Genomic DNA, 13,222 nt, shown 5'->3' on the forward strand with positions numbered 1-13,222 from the left:
GGCCATGTTCATAACGCCACATACAGACGTCCTGCCGTTACATGGGTAGCACACACAGAGTCCATGTTCATAACGCCACATACAGACGTCCTGCCGTTACATGAGTAGCACACACAGAATCCGCACAACACAACCTCACACGGCCCCCTTTGTATACACTTTGGGGCAAGTTACCCCCCCCCCCAGGGGTGCATCAGTCATCTGGCTGCTCCCCTTAAAATCCAGTTACGTGACACACATGTCCCCATTCCCTGGTGCCTGGCCCTTCCCCACACATCCCCCCACCATGCCTGGCCCCCTAGCCATGTCCCCACCTGCTTCCTGGACCCCACTAGTGCCTGGTCCTTTCCCACACACCCTCCAGTGCCCAGCCCCCTAGCCACACGACCCTTCCCCACACGTCCCAGGCTCTCTCCTGGGTGCTACAGATCATCCTCTCCCCTACACAGGCCACGGTGTGGTGCAGCGTGCCCACCTCTGCCACTTTTAGCTGCACTGGGGCATTCACCCGCTTCTCCAGCTGCCGGTGCCTGGGGGGCCCTGCAGCTCAGTGCCAGCCGGTGCCTGGGGGGCCCTGCAGCTCAGTGCCAGCCGGTGCCTGGGGGGGGCCCTGCAGCTCAGTGCCAGCCGGTGCCTGGGGGGCCGTGCAGCTCAGTGCCAGCCGGTGCCTGGGGGGGGCCCTGCAGCTCAGTGCCAGCCGGTGCCTGGGGGAGCCCTGCAGCTCAGTGCCAGCCGGTGCCTGGGGGGCCCTGCAGCTCAGTGCCAGCCGGTGCCTGGGGGGCCCTGCAGCTCAGTGCCAGCCGGTGCCTGGGGGGGCCCTGCAGCTCAGTGCCAGCCGGTGCCTGGGGGGCCCTGCAGCTCAGTGCCAGCCGGTGCCTGGGGGGGGCCTGCAGCTCAGTGCCAGCCGGTGCCTGGGGGGCCCTGCAGCTCAGTGCCAGCCGGTGCCTGGGGGGGCCCTGCAGCTCAGTGCCAGCCGGTGCCTGGGGGGCCCTGCAGCTCAGTGCCAGCCGGTGCCTGGGGGGCCCTGCAGCTCAGTGCCAGCCGGTGCCTGGGGGGCCCTGCAGCTCAGTGCCAGCCGGTGCCTGGGGGGGGCCCTGCAGCTCAGTGCCAGCCGGTGCCTGGGGGGCCGTGCAGCTCAGTTCCAGCCGGTGCCTGGGGGGCCCTGCAGCTCAGTGCCAGCCGGTGCCTGGGGGGCCCTGCAGCTCAGTGCCAGCCGGTGCCTGGGGGGGGCCCTGCAGCTCAGTGCCAGCCGGTGCCCGGGGGGGGCCCTGCAGCTCAGTGCCAGCCGGTGCCTGGGGGGGCCCTGCAGCTCAGTGCCAGACGGTGCCTGGGGGGGGCCCTGCAGCTCAGTGCCAGCCGGTGCCCGGGGGAGCCCTGCAGCTCAGTGCCAGCCGGTGCCTGGGGGGGGCCCTGCAGCTCAGTGCCAGCCGGTGCCTGGGGGGGGCCCTGCAGCTCAGTGCCAGCCGGTGCCTGGGGGAGCCCTGCAGCTCAGTGCCAGCCGGTGCCTGGGGGGGGCCCTGCAGCTCAGTGCCAGCCGGTGCCTGGGGGGGGCCCTGCAGCTCAGTGCCAGCCGGTGCCTGGGGGGGGCCCTGCAGCTCAGTGCCAGCCGGTGCCTGGGGGGGGCCCTGCAGCTCAGTGCCAGCCGGTGCCTGGGGGAGCCCTGCAGCTCAGTGCCAGCCGGTGCCTGGGGGGGGCCGTGCAGCTCAGTGCCAGCCGGTGCCTGGGGGGCCGTGCAGCTCAGTGCCAGCCGGTGCCTGGGGGGGGCCCTGCAGCTCAGTGCCAGCCGGTGCCTGGGGGGGGCCCTGCAGCTCAGTGCCAGCCGGTGCCTGGGGGGGGCCCTGCAGCTCAGTGCCAGCCGGTGCCTGGGGGGGGCCCTGCAGCTCAGTGCCAGCCGGTGCCTGAGGGGCCCTGCAGCTCAGTGCCAGCCGGTGCCTGGGGGGGGCCCTGCAGCTCAGTGCCAGCCGGTGCCTGGGGGGGCCCTGCAGCTCAGTGCCAGCCGGTGCCTGGGGGGGGCCGTGCAGCTCAGTGCCAGCCGGTGCCTGGGGGGCCGTGCAGCTCAGTGCCAGCCGGTGCCTGGGGGGGGCCCTGCAGCTCAGTTCCAGCCGGTGCCTGGGGGGCCCTGCAGCTCAGTGCCAGCCGGTGCCTGGGGGGGGCCGTGCAGCTCAGTGCCAGCCGGTGCCTGGGGGGCCGTGCAGCTCAGTGCCAGCCGGTGCCTGGGGGGCCCTGCAGCTCAGTGCCAGCCGGTGCCTGGGGGGGGCCCTGCAGCTCAGTGCCAGCCGGTGCCTGGGGGGCCCTGCAGCTCAGTGCCAGCCGGTGCCCGGGGGAGCCCTGCAGCTCAGTTCCAGCCGGTGCCTGGGGGGGCCCTGCAGCTCAGTGCCAGCCGGTGCCCGGGGGAGCCCTGCAGCTCAGTTCCAGCCGGTGCCTGGGGGGGCCGTGCAGCTCAGTGCCAGCCGGTGCCTGGGGGGCCCTGCAGCTCAGTTCCAGCCGGTGCCTGGGGGGGAGCCCTGCAGCTCAGTGCCAGCCGGTGCCTGGGGGGGCCCTGCAGCTCAGTTCCAGCCGGTGCCTGGGGGGGGCCCTGCAGCTCAGTGCCAGCCGGTGCCTGGGGGGGGCCCTGCAGCTCAGTTCCAGCCGGTGCCTGGGGGGGGCCCTGCAGCTCAGTGCCAGCCGGTGCCTGGGGGGGGCCCTGCAGCTCAGTGCCAGCCGGTGCCTGGGGGAGCCCTGCAGCTCAGTGCCAGCCGGTGCCTGGGGGGCCCTGCAGCTCAGTGCCAGCCGGTGCCTGGGGGGGCCGTGCAGCTCAGTGCCAGCCGGTGCCTGGGGGGGGCCCTGCAGCTCAGTGCCAGCCGGTGCCCGGGGGAGCCCTGCAGCTCAGTGCCAGCCGGTGCCTGGGGGGCCCTGCAGCTCAGTGCCAGCCGGTGCCTGGGGGGGCCGTGCAGCTCAGTGCCAGCCGGTGCCTGGGGGGGCCCTGCAGCTCAGTGCCAGCCGGTGCCTGGGGGGGGCCGTGCAGCTCAGTGCCAGCCGGTGCCTGGGGGGCCCTGCAGCTCAGTGCCAGACGGTGCCTGGGGGGGGCCCTGCAGCTCAGTTCCAGCCGGTGCCTGGGGGGCCCTGCAGCTCAGTGCCAGCCGGTGCCTGGGGGGGCCCTGCAGCTCAGTGCCAGCCGGTGCCTGGGGGGGCCCTGCAGCTCAGTGCCAGCCGGTGCCTGGGGGGGCCCTGCAGCTCAGTGCCAGCCGGTGCCTGGGGGGCCCTGCAGCTCAGTGCCAGCCGGTGCCTGGGGGGCCCTGCAGCTCAGTGCCAGCCGGTGCCTGGGGGGGGCCCTGCAGCTCAGTGCCAGCCGGTGCCTGGGGGGGGCCCTGCAGCTCAGTGCCAGCCGGTGCCTGGGGGGGCCCTGCAGCTCAGTGCCAGCCGGTGCCTGGGGGGGGCCCTGCAGCTCAGTGCCAGCCGGTGCCTGGGGGGGCCCTGCAGCTCAGTGCCAGCCGGTGCCTGGGGGGCCCTGCAGCTCAGTGCCAGACGGTGCCTGGGGGGGGCCCTGCAGCTCAGTTCCAGCCGGTGCCTGGGGGGCCGTGCAGCTCAGTGCCAGCCGGTGCCTGGGGGGCCCTGCAGCTCAGTGCCAGCCGGTGCCTGGGGGGGCCCTGCAGCTCAGTGCCAGCCGGTGCCTGGGGGGGGCCCTGCAGCTCAGTGCCAGCCGGTGCCTGGGGGGGAGCCCTGCAGCTCAGTGCCAGCCGGTGCCTGGGGGGAGCCCTGCAGCTCAGTGCCAGCCGGTGCCTGGGGGGGCCCTGCAGCTCAGTGCCAGCCGGTGCCTGGGGGGGGCCCTGCAGCTCAGTGCCAGCCGGTGCCTGAGGGGCCGTGCAGCTCAGTGCCAGCCGGTGCCTGGGGGGCCCTGCAGCTCAGTGCCAGCCGGTGCCTGGGGGGCCCTGCAGCTCAGTTCCAGCCGGTGCCTGGGGGGGCCCTGCAGCTCAGTGCCAGCCGGTGCCTGGGGGGGGCCCTGCAGCTCAGTGCCAGCCGGTGCCTGGGGGGGGCCGTGCAGCTCAGTGCCAGCCGGTGCCTGGGGGGGGCCCTGCAGCTCAGTGCCAGCCGGTGCCTGGGGGGGCCCTGCAGCTCAGTGCCAGCCGGTGCCTGGGGGGGCCCTGCAGCTCAGTGCCAGCCGGTGCCTGGGGGGGCCGTGCAGCTCAGTGCCAGCCGGTGCCTGGGGGGCCCTGCAGCTCAGTGCCAGCCGGTGCCTGGGGGGGGCCCTGCAGCTCAGTCCCAGCCGGTGCCTGGGGGGGGCCCTGCAGCTCAGTGCCAGCCGGTGCCTGGGGGGGGCCCTGCAGCTCAGTTCCAGCCGGTGCCTGGGGGGGGCCGTGCAGCTCAGTGCCAGCCGGTGCCTGGGGGGGCCCTGCAGCTCAGTGCCAGCCGGTGCCTGGGGGGGGCCCTGCAGCTCAGTGCCAGCCGGTGCCTGGGGGGCCCTGCAGCTCAGTGCCAGCCGGTGCCTGGGGGGGGCCCTGCAGCTCAGTGCCAGCCGGTGCCTGGGGGAGCCCTGCAGCTCAGTGCCAGCCGGTGCCTGGGGGGGGCCCTGCAGCTCAGTGCCAGCCGGTGCCTGGGGGGGGCCGTGCAGCTCAGTGCCAGCCGGTGCCTGGGGGGCCCTGCAGCTCAGTGCCAGCCGGTGCCTGGGGGGCCCTGCAGCTCAGTGCCAGCCGGTGCCTGGGGGGCCGTGCAGCTCAGTGCCAGCCGGTGCCTGGGGGGCCGTGCAGCTCAGTGCCAGCCGGTGCCTGGGGGGGGCCGTGCAGCTCAGTGCCAGCCGGTGCCTGGGGGGCCCTGCAGCTCAGTGCCAGCCGGTGCCTGGGGGGGGCCGTGCAGCTCAGTGCCAGCCGGTGCCTGGGGGGGGCCCTGCAGCTCAGTGCCAGCCGGTGCCTGGGGGGGGCCCTGCAGCTCAGTGCCAGCCGGTGCCTGGGGGGGGCCCTGCAGCTCAGTGCCAGCCGGTGCCTGGGGGGGGCCCTGCAGCTCAGTGCCAGCCGGTGCCTGGGGGGGCCCTGCAGCTCAGTACCAGCCGGTGCCTGGGGGGGGCCCTGCAGCTCAGTGCCAGCCGGTGCCCGGGGGAGCCCTGCAGCTCAGTGCCAGCCGGTGCCCGGGGGAGCCCTGCAGCTCAGTGCCAGCCGGTGCCTGGGGGGCCCTGCAGCTCAGTGCCAGCCGGTGCCTGGGGGGCCCTGCAGCTCAGTGCCAGCCGGTGCCTGGGGGGCCCTGCACCTCAGTTCCAGCCGGTGCCTGGGGGGCCGTGCAGCTCAGTGCCAGCCGGTGCCCGGGGGGGGCCGTGCAGCTCAGTTCCAGCCGGTGCCCGGGGGGGGCCCTGCAGCTCAGTGCCAGCCGGTGCCTGGGGGGGGCCCTGCAGCTCAGTGCCAGCCGGTGCCTGGGGGGGCCCTGCAGCTCAGTGCCAGCCGGTGCCTGGGGGGCCCTGCAGCTCAGTGCCAGCCGGTGCCTGGGGGGCCCTGCAGCTCAGTGCCAGCCGGTGCCTGGGGGGCCCTGCAGCTCAGTGCCAGCCGGTGCCTGGGGGGCCCTGCAGCTCAGTGCCAGCCGGTGCCTGGGGGGGGCCCTGCAGCTCAGTGCCAGCCGGTGCCTGGGGGGCCCTGCAGCTCAGTGCCAGCCGGTGCCTGGGGGGCCCTGCAGCTCAGTTCCAGCCGGTGCCTGGGGGGCCGTGCAGCTCAGTGCCAGCCGGTGCCTGGGGGGCCCTGCAGCTCAGTGCCAGCCGGTGCCTGGGGGGCCCTGCAGCTCAGTGCCAGCCGGTGCCTGGGGGGGGCCCTGCAGCTCAGTGCCAGCCGGTGCCCGGGGGAGCCCTGCAGCTCAGTGCCAGCCGGTGCCTGGGGGGCCCTGCAGCTCAGTGCCAGCCGGTGCCTGGGGGGCCCTGCAGCTCAGTGCCAGCCGGTGCCTGGGGGGCCCTGCAGCTCAGTGCCAGCCGGTGCCTGGGGGGCCCTGCAGCTCAGTTCCAGCCGGTGCCTGGGGGGCCGTGCAGCTCAGTGCCAGCCGGTGCCTGGGGGGCCCTGCAGCTCAGTGCCAGCCGGTGCCTGGGGGGCCCTGCAGCTCAGTGCCAGCCGGTGCCTGGGGGGCCCTGCAGCTCAGTGCCAGCCGGTGCCTGGGGGGCCCTGCAGCTCAGTGCCAGCCGGTGCCTGGGGGAGCCCTGCAGCTCAGTGCCAGCCGGTGCCTGGGGGGGCCCTGCAGCTCAGTGCCAGCCGGTGCCTGGGGGGCCCTGCAGCTCAGTGCCAGCCGGTGCCTGGGGGGCCCTGCAGCTCAGTGCCAGCCGGTGCCTGGGGGGGGCCGTGCAGCTCAGTGCCAGCCGGTGCCTGGGGGGCCCTGCAGCTCAGTTCCAGCCGGTGCCTGGGGGGCCCTGCAGCTCAGTGCCAGGCCCTGAGGTGCCTCCTGGCCCCACCCGCCAGAGCCCTCTCGCGCTGCTGACTGGATTGCAGGGCGGCAGGAACCCAGTGGGCAAGAACGCAGCTCAGCACATGGGGGGCCATGCTGGAAGTGGGGCACCGAGGGGAATGAGGCAGGACAGTCCTGGGCACAGGGTGTGACGAAGTGGAGATCGTATTAGCCTTATGTCGCATGGCACAGCTGCTGTCCTGCAGTGACCTCATGCGTGCCTCAGTTTCCCTGGGCACTGCACCAATCCCTGGATGGGGATTTTGGGGCGGCCTCCCCCTCCACACACACTGTCCGAGGCCCTTCGCACCCGGAGACTGGGAGGGGGCGACCAGGTGCCACCTTGTACCCAGGGAAGCAGGACAAAGGCCGGAGGAGGGGCCAGGCAGGGGGAGATGAGGCGTCTGGGTGGGGGGCAGAGCCTTGGCCTGGGCTGTCCTGTCTGTTCCTGGTGCCGGTGCTGCCGAGTCCCTGCCGTGCTCCCGCCCGCTGAGCCTCATGCCTGGTTGGGGGGAGGAAACAAGGGCCAGTGCCTCCCCACCCCTGGGTGATGGGGGGCGGTCAGGGCGGTGCCAGACCTGGGGGCACTAGACACTGGACAGGCAGAGCCAGGCACATGGTACTGGGGAAGGGAAAGACGTGCCGGATGTGGGGCGCCGGGACGCACTGGGCCTGACGAAAGGCTGCCTGCCGGGCCAGCCACTGGCCTCTTTCAGCGCCACCACTTCACCCCACAGCTCCTGGCCCCACGCCACCCAGCAGCCCCCTGGCACCACCCTGGCCTCTGCCTCGCCTGGCCCTGGCGCACATCCGCCTCCAGGCAGGGTGGCGGGACCCCTCTGGGCAGCCAGCTCTGGAGGGAGCATCAGGGTGGGGCTGGTGTCTGGCTGCTCCAGGGGCACTTTGGGGGGCTTGCGAGGGACAGCTATCCAACGAGCCCCAGAGTGAGCAGAGCCCCCTGCTGCCCCACCACGCACCTGCCCTGCCACTGGGCGGGCAGGGCCCCAGGAGGCACCGGGCCCGGCCCCAGCTCAGCCAGGCCTTGAACCTTCTAGGGACCGAGAGTCCAGCCCCGGGGACCCGCTTGTCCCCATCCCGAGCCGAGCCCCCTGGGCAAGGGGAGCCCCTCGCTCTCGGGAACCCTCCGCTCGAGCCAGCCCCCGGCCCTCCGCCCCGCGGGCCCCTGTCCCTGCGCCCCCGGCCCCTCCGCAGCGGGGCCCGACCTGGACGCAGCGCTCCGGCGGGGCCCCCCAGCGCCCGCTAACGGGGACCAGCGCCCCAGCCCTGCGGCCCCGCCCCAACGCGCCGTCGGCCTGCCCTGCTGCCGGGCGCCTCAGCTTCAGCTTCTGGGCCGCCGGGACGCCAGGGCCTTGTCTGCCAGTCGGGCCCGGCCCGGAGCAGCCGGGGGTCTGTCCGTCCCCTGTGGAGCCTGCTCGGACCCCTCCGGCCCAACGCGTCCAGGTGACCCGGGTCCTTCCCTGCCCCCAGCCTCTGGCCAGCTCCGCGTCAGCCCCTCCCCTCCGCCCAGGCGTTACTGGAGCCCTGGCCCCAGACGGGCCCGGCACGACCAGCCCACGATCTGCCCTGTCACGGTGCCCTCGCCGGCCACACTGGCATCTCGCTGCTGCCTCTTCCGTGGAAACGGGCAGAACGTTCGATGGGCTCTGGGGGCTGAGTGAACGGTGCCCGGCAGCCGGGCAGGCCGACGGCGCGTTGGGGTGCAGCCGCAGGGCTGGGGCGCTGGTCCCCGTTAGCGGGCGCTGGGGGGCCGAGGGACGCTGGCACGGCTACTGGGGCCGAGTCCTTCCCTCTCCCCCCCCCACTACCCTGACCCCAGCAGGACCGGAACCGCTCTGGGTAACCGAGACAGTGTGGGGCTCAGCCGGCGGGAGCACAGGGGGGCTGAGGCAACAGGGACACAGTGTAGAACAGACGTGTCAGAACCAGCCCCAGGAGCAGCCAGGACGGCGCCCTGCCCCCTAACCCGGGGCCCCAAACCAGGGCCTTTCCCCCTCACACAGAGCAGCCTGGTCCTAGCTCTGCCTCCTGCCTTTCGCCTGCTTTTTGGGCAAAAGGTGCCACCTTGTCTGCTCAGGTTGCAAAGGGCATCGGGGCATCAGCCATTGTGGGTGCTGGGCCGGGGCAGCCTCTCTCCCGCGGGGTGGGGGGAGGGCTGGTTATATGGGATCCCCACACCCAGACACGGCCCCTGGGGGTGAGACACTGGATGCACTGGGAGTTTTGTGCAGCATTTGTATGAGGCCTGTGTGTGCCTCTGTGACGGCGCGTTGGGGGTCCCCCGTCTCCTGCACCCCCGAAATGGCACGAACAGACTCCCCCAGCCAGTAGAATAGAGGGAGTTTCTTGCTTCTCCAGGATACAGCACAGCACAGATGTCACCAGGCTACAGGGCAGGCCTAGGATGCCTCAGCCCCCCTTGATATGGGGGGTCTCTGCTTCTAAACCCCCCAGCCTGTTGCTGAGGCTGCTTTCTCCATGCTCCCAGACAGAAACTAACTCACTCTCCTCCAGCCCTGCCCCCAGCCCAGGCAGCATCCCCCTTCCTTTGTCCCTCTCCATGGGGGGTGACTGGTCAGATAGGTTGAGACCTTCTTTGCATAATGACTCCTGGCCTGTCCTTCTGGGCCGCGGTACCCACGGCAGCCAGTGGGGTTACCACAGACCCATAGAAACCAGCAAGTACCCCCACTACGTCACAGTTCTCCCCCCTCCGAGAGCGAACTGAGCAGGGTCACTCCGCTCGTGACCTAGGGAAGTTCGGCTCCTCTACGTGGGAACCCGCCCTGGGGACATGGGTGCTCCCCTTGACTCGGGCCGGCCGTGGCGAGGCCCCACATGAGCTGGCTTCCCTCTGTCCACTCGCCGCCCCACTCCGGGGGGACTGGCACAGGCCTGTCCTCGGGGGTCACACCCACCCTTCCGCTGGCCTTGATCTCTGGCCAGGGTCTCTCGGGCCGGGGCCATGAGCCCAGCGAGCCTTCTCTGGACAGCCAGGGCGGCTCCCATCCCCGATGCTCCATCCAGGGAGGTCTTCCCCTCCCATAACTCTCTCAGCAAGCCCAGAGGGTCCTCTATCTGGGGTAGAGACCCCCAAGCCGCTTTCCTACTGTCTTGGGCCTTCCCGCCCCTCTGGCAGGAGTCACAGGACCGGCAGTACCGCTGCACGGCTGTAAAGATTCCCGGCCAGTAGAAGTGCTGGAGCAGCCTCAGCCGGGTGCTCCGGATCCCCCGGTGGCCCCCAACGGGGACGTCATGGGCCAAATACAGCAGCTTGAGGCGATACTTTCGGGGGACGACCAGCTGCCGCTGGACCCCCCATGCCCTCACCTTCCTGGGGGGAAGCCATTCACGGAACAGGAGTCCACGCCCCCGCAGGAATCTCTCCTGGCCACCTCTCCCCCGGGGCTGAGCTGCACGGAGGCCAGCCTGGTCCCTCAGCCTCTGCAAGGAGGGGTCTGCCTGCACCTCAGCCTAGAATTCAGCCGCTGAGGCAGGGATCGGGGCCTGTTCCCCACCTTTGCCCTGGCTGGACCCCGTGTCCACTGGGATGGGGCCCTGAGGACTCTGCCAGGAGTCATAGAATCATAGGACTGGAAGGGACCTCAAGAGGTCATCGAGTCCAGCCTCCCGCCCTCAAGGCAGGACCAAGCTCCGTCTACACCATCCCTGACAGATGTCTATCCAACCTGTTCTTAAATATCTCCAGAGAGGGAGATTCCACCACCTCCCTGGGCAATTTATTCCAATATTTGACCACCCTGACAGTTAGGAATTTTTTCCTAATGTCCAATCTAAACCTCCCCTGCTGCACTTTAAGCCCATTACTCCTTGTCCTGTCCTCAGAAACCAAGAGGAACAAATTTTCTCCTTCCTCCTTGTGACACCCTTTTAGATATTTGAAAACCGCTATCATGGCCCTCCTTAATCTTCTTTTTTCCAAACTAAACAAGCCCAGTTCATGAAGCCTGGCTTCATAGGCCATGTTCTCTAGACCTTTAATCATTCTTGTCGCTCTTCTCTGGACCCTTTCCAATTTCTCCACATCTTTCTTGAAATGTGGCGCCCAGAACTGGACACAGTACTCCAGCTGAGGCCTAACTAGTGCAGAGTAGAGCGGCAGAATGACTTCACGAGTTTTGCTTACAACACACCTGTTGATACAACCTAGAATCATATTTGCTTTTTTTGCAACAGCATCACACTGTTGACTCATATTCAACTTGTGGTCCACTATGACCCCTAGATCCCTTTCTGCCATGCTCCTTCCTAGACAGTCGCTGCCCATCTTGTATGTATGGAACTGATTGTTCCTTCCTAAGTGGAGCACTTTGCATTTCTCTTTATTAAACCTCATCCTGTTTACCTCTGACCATTTCTCTAACTTGCAAAGGTCATTTTGAATTATGTCCCTCTCCTCCAAAGAAGTTGCAACCCCACCCAGTTTGGTATCATCTGCAAACTTAATAAGCGTACTCTCTATCCCAATATCTACATCATTGATGAAGATATTGAACAGTACGGGTCCCAAAACAGACCCTTGCGGAACTCCACGTGTTATCCCTTTCCAGCAGGATTTAGAACCGTTAACAACAACTCTCTGACTATGGTTATCCAGCCAATTATGCACCCACCTTATCGTGGCCCTATCTAAGTTATATTTGCCTAGTTTATCAATAAGAATATCATGCGAGACCGTATCAAATGCCTTACTAAAGTCTAGGTATATGACATCCACCGCTTCTCCCTTATCCACAAGGCTCGTTATCCTATCAAAGAAAGCTATCAGATTAGTTTGGCATGACTTGTTCTTCACAAACCCATGCTGGCTATTCCCTATCACTTTATTACCTTCCAAGTGTTTGCATATGAGTTCCTTAATTACCTGCTCCATTATCTTCCCTGGGACAGACGTTAAACTGACCGGTCTGTAGTTTCCTGGGTTGTTCTTATTCCCCTTTTTATAGATGGGCACAATATTTGCCCTTTTCCAGTCTTCTGGAATCTCCCCTGCCTGCCATGATTTTTCAAAGATCATAGCTAAAGGCTCAGATAGCTCCTCTATCAGCTCCTTGAGTATCCTGGGATGCATTTCATCAGGAGCTGGTGACTTGCTGACATCTAACTTTCCTAAGTGATTTTTAACTTGTTCTTTGTGTATCCTATCTTCTAAACTTCCCCTCTCTCTGCTTGTATTCACTGCGTTAGGCACACCTCCAGACTTCCCTGGACCCAGGCTGCCAGCCCCCTGCTGGTTCTGGCTCCGGGCGGTGGTTAGAGCTCGCTGGGATTCACGGGGCCACTCCTCTAGGATGTTTTGCCCTGTGGCTTCCCCACGGACCCTGGCACGGTGGCCCCATCGCCTGCGGGTGGCAGGGCTGTGGCCCCTGGAGGCTGCCTGGTGCAGGACGCGGGCGGGGGGGCCTGCTCTCTAGCCTGGCCCCTCTCGCCCCGGCCCCCCAGGAGAGGACGGCCCCTCGCAGATGGCCCTGGAGGACATCGCCATGTTCCGAGCCGTTCCTGGCTGCACCGTCTTCTACCCCAGTGACGCCGTCTGCCTGGCAGCCAACACCCAGGTTAGGGGCTGCCTCGGAAGGGGGGGGGGTGCCCTGTCCTCGGCTGCGCTTGCGCCCCCGACCCCAAGGGAGCAGGGACTTGTGGGTTCTCTCGCTGGCTCTGGCTGGGGGGGGCCGTCTCCTGGGTTAGGCTGGGAGCAGGAATCCTGGGCCCTGCAATCTCCTTGAAGCTGGGAATTCTGGGGGGCGGCGCGTCGGGGTCCCCGCCTCCTGCACCCCCTGGTGGCACGGACACACTCCCCCAGCGGGTAGAACAGGGGGAGTTTATGGCTTCTCCAGGACACAGCCCAGCACAGATGCAATCCGGTTCCAGGGCAGGCCTAGGATGCCTCAGCCCCCCTGAGATGGGGGAGCCTGGGCCCCTAAATCCCAGCCCCTTCCCTAGGCTGCTTCCCCATGATACCAGCCAGAAACTGCCCCTCAGCCAGTGCTGGTCTCCCGCCCTTTGTCTCTCGGGGACGCTGCGCCGGGGTGTCTGGTTAATCCACTGGTGGGAGAGTCGAGAGTCTCCCATCCCAGCGGGGGCCCAGAGCAGACCCCCCCGCTACACCACAGGCGCTGCATGTGTTAGGTGGGGTGGCTGTTGCAGGGTGAGCCCAGGGTCCAGGCCGTGCGCGGGATCCCAGAGCCCCACCTGTGCCTCGTGGCTGGCAGGGGCAGCTCTAAGCCCGCCTGCGACTCGCCGTGTCTGCCTCTGCTCCCCAGGGCATCTGCTTCATCCAGCCCAGAGACCCCGGGCATCTACCCACCAGAGGAGAAGTTTGAAATTGGCCAGGCCAAGGTGTGGGGCGAGGAGGAGTCTCTGTGCGGGGGGGAAGCAAGCCACGCTCACCTGGGGGACCCATGGCAAATGGCAGCCGTGCTGTGCCTCAGTTTCTCCTCTTGCCCTGTCTGGATTTGGAGGCTCTTTTAGGACGGGGCTGCCCATTATAACGGGCCCCATCCAATGCTGGGAGAAAGCAGGGGAGTGGGCGGCCCAGTGAGGGGGGCAGTCCTATGGCTCTGCCCGGCAGCTCGGAGACGGTACCACAGAGCTGCCCAAGCCAGCTCCATGGCTGCAGGATGGCACCTCCCAAATGCCTCAAGGCAAAAGGCCAAGGGCAGAGGGAGCTGGTGCGAGACGAGGCTAGTGGTGGAGCAGGAAGAGAAACTGAGGCACTAGGCACCCAGCAGGCGGTGGCGAAGGGCCCTGGCACGCTGTTCCTGGTAGGGCGGGAGTGCGAAGTGGCTCTTGGCACAGGAGG

The 13,222-nt window shown here is 68.3% G+C and overlaps 1 protein-coding gene across 1 annotated transcript in view; it reads left to right on the forward strand.

The window, feature by feature from the left end:
- Window positions 1-11,885: 11,885 nt before the first annotated feature.
- Window positions 11,886-13,222, forward strand: part of LOC142824331 (protein bicaudal D homolog 2-like) — a 44,928-nt gene continuing 43,591 nt past the window's right edge. The window contains exon 1 of the mRNA XM_089770462.1: window positions 11,886-11,978. Within this exon, the coding sequence (XP_089626588.1) occupies window positions 11,886-11,978 (93 nt within the window). The remainder of the gene's footprint in view (window positions 11,979-13,222) is intronic.

The sequence above is a fragment of the Pelodiscus sinensis genome, chromosome 18, assembly GCF_052426305.1.
Source record: "Pelodiscus sinensis isolate ZL-2025 chromosome 18, ASM5242630v1, whole genome shotgun sequence".
In the NCBI taxonomy this organism is placed as follows: Eukaryota; Metazoa; Chordata; order Testudines; family Trionychidae; genus Pelodiscus; species Pelodiscus sinensis.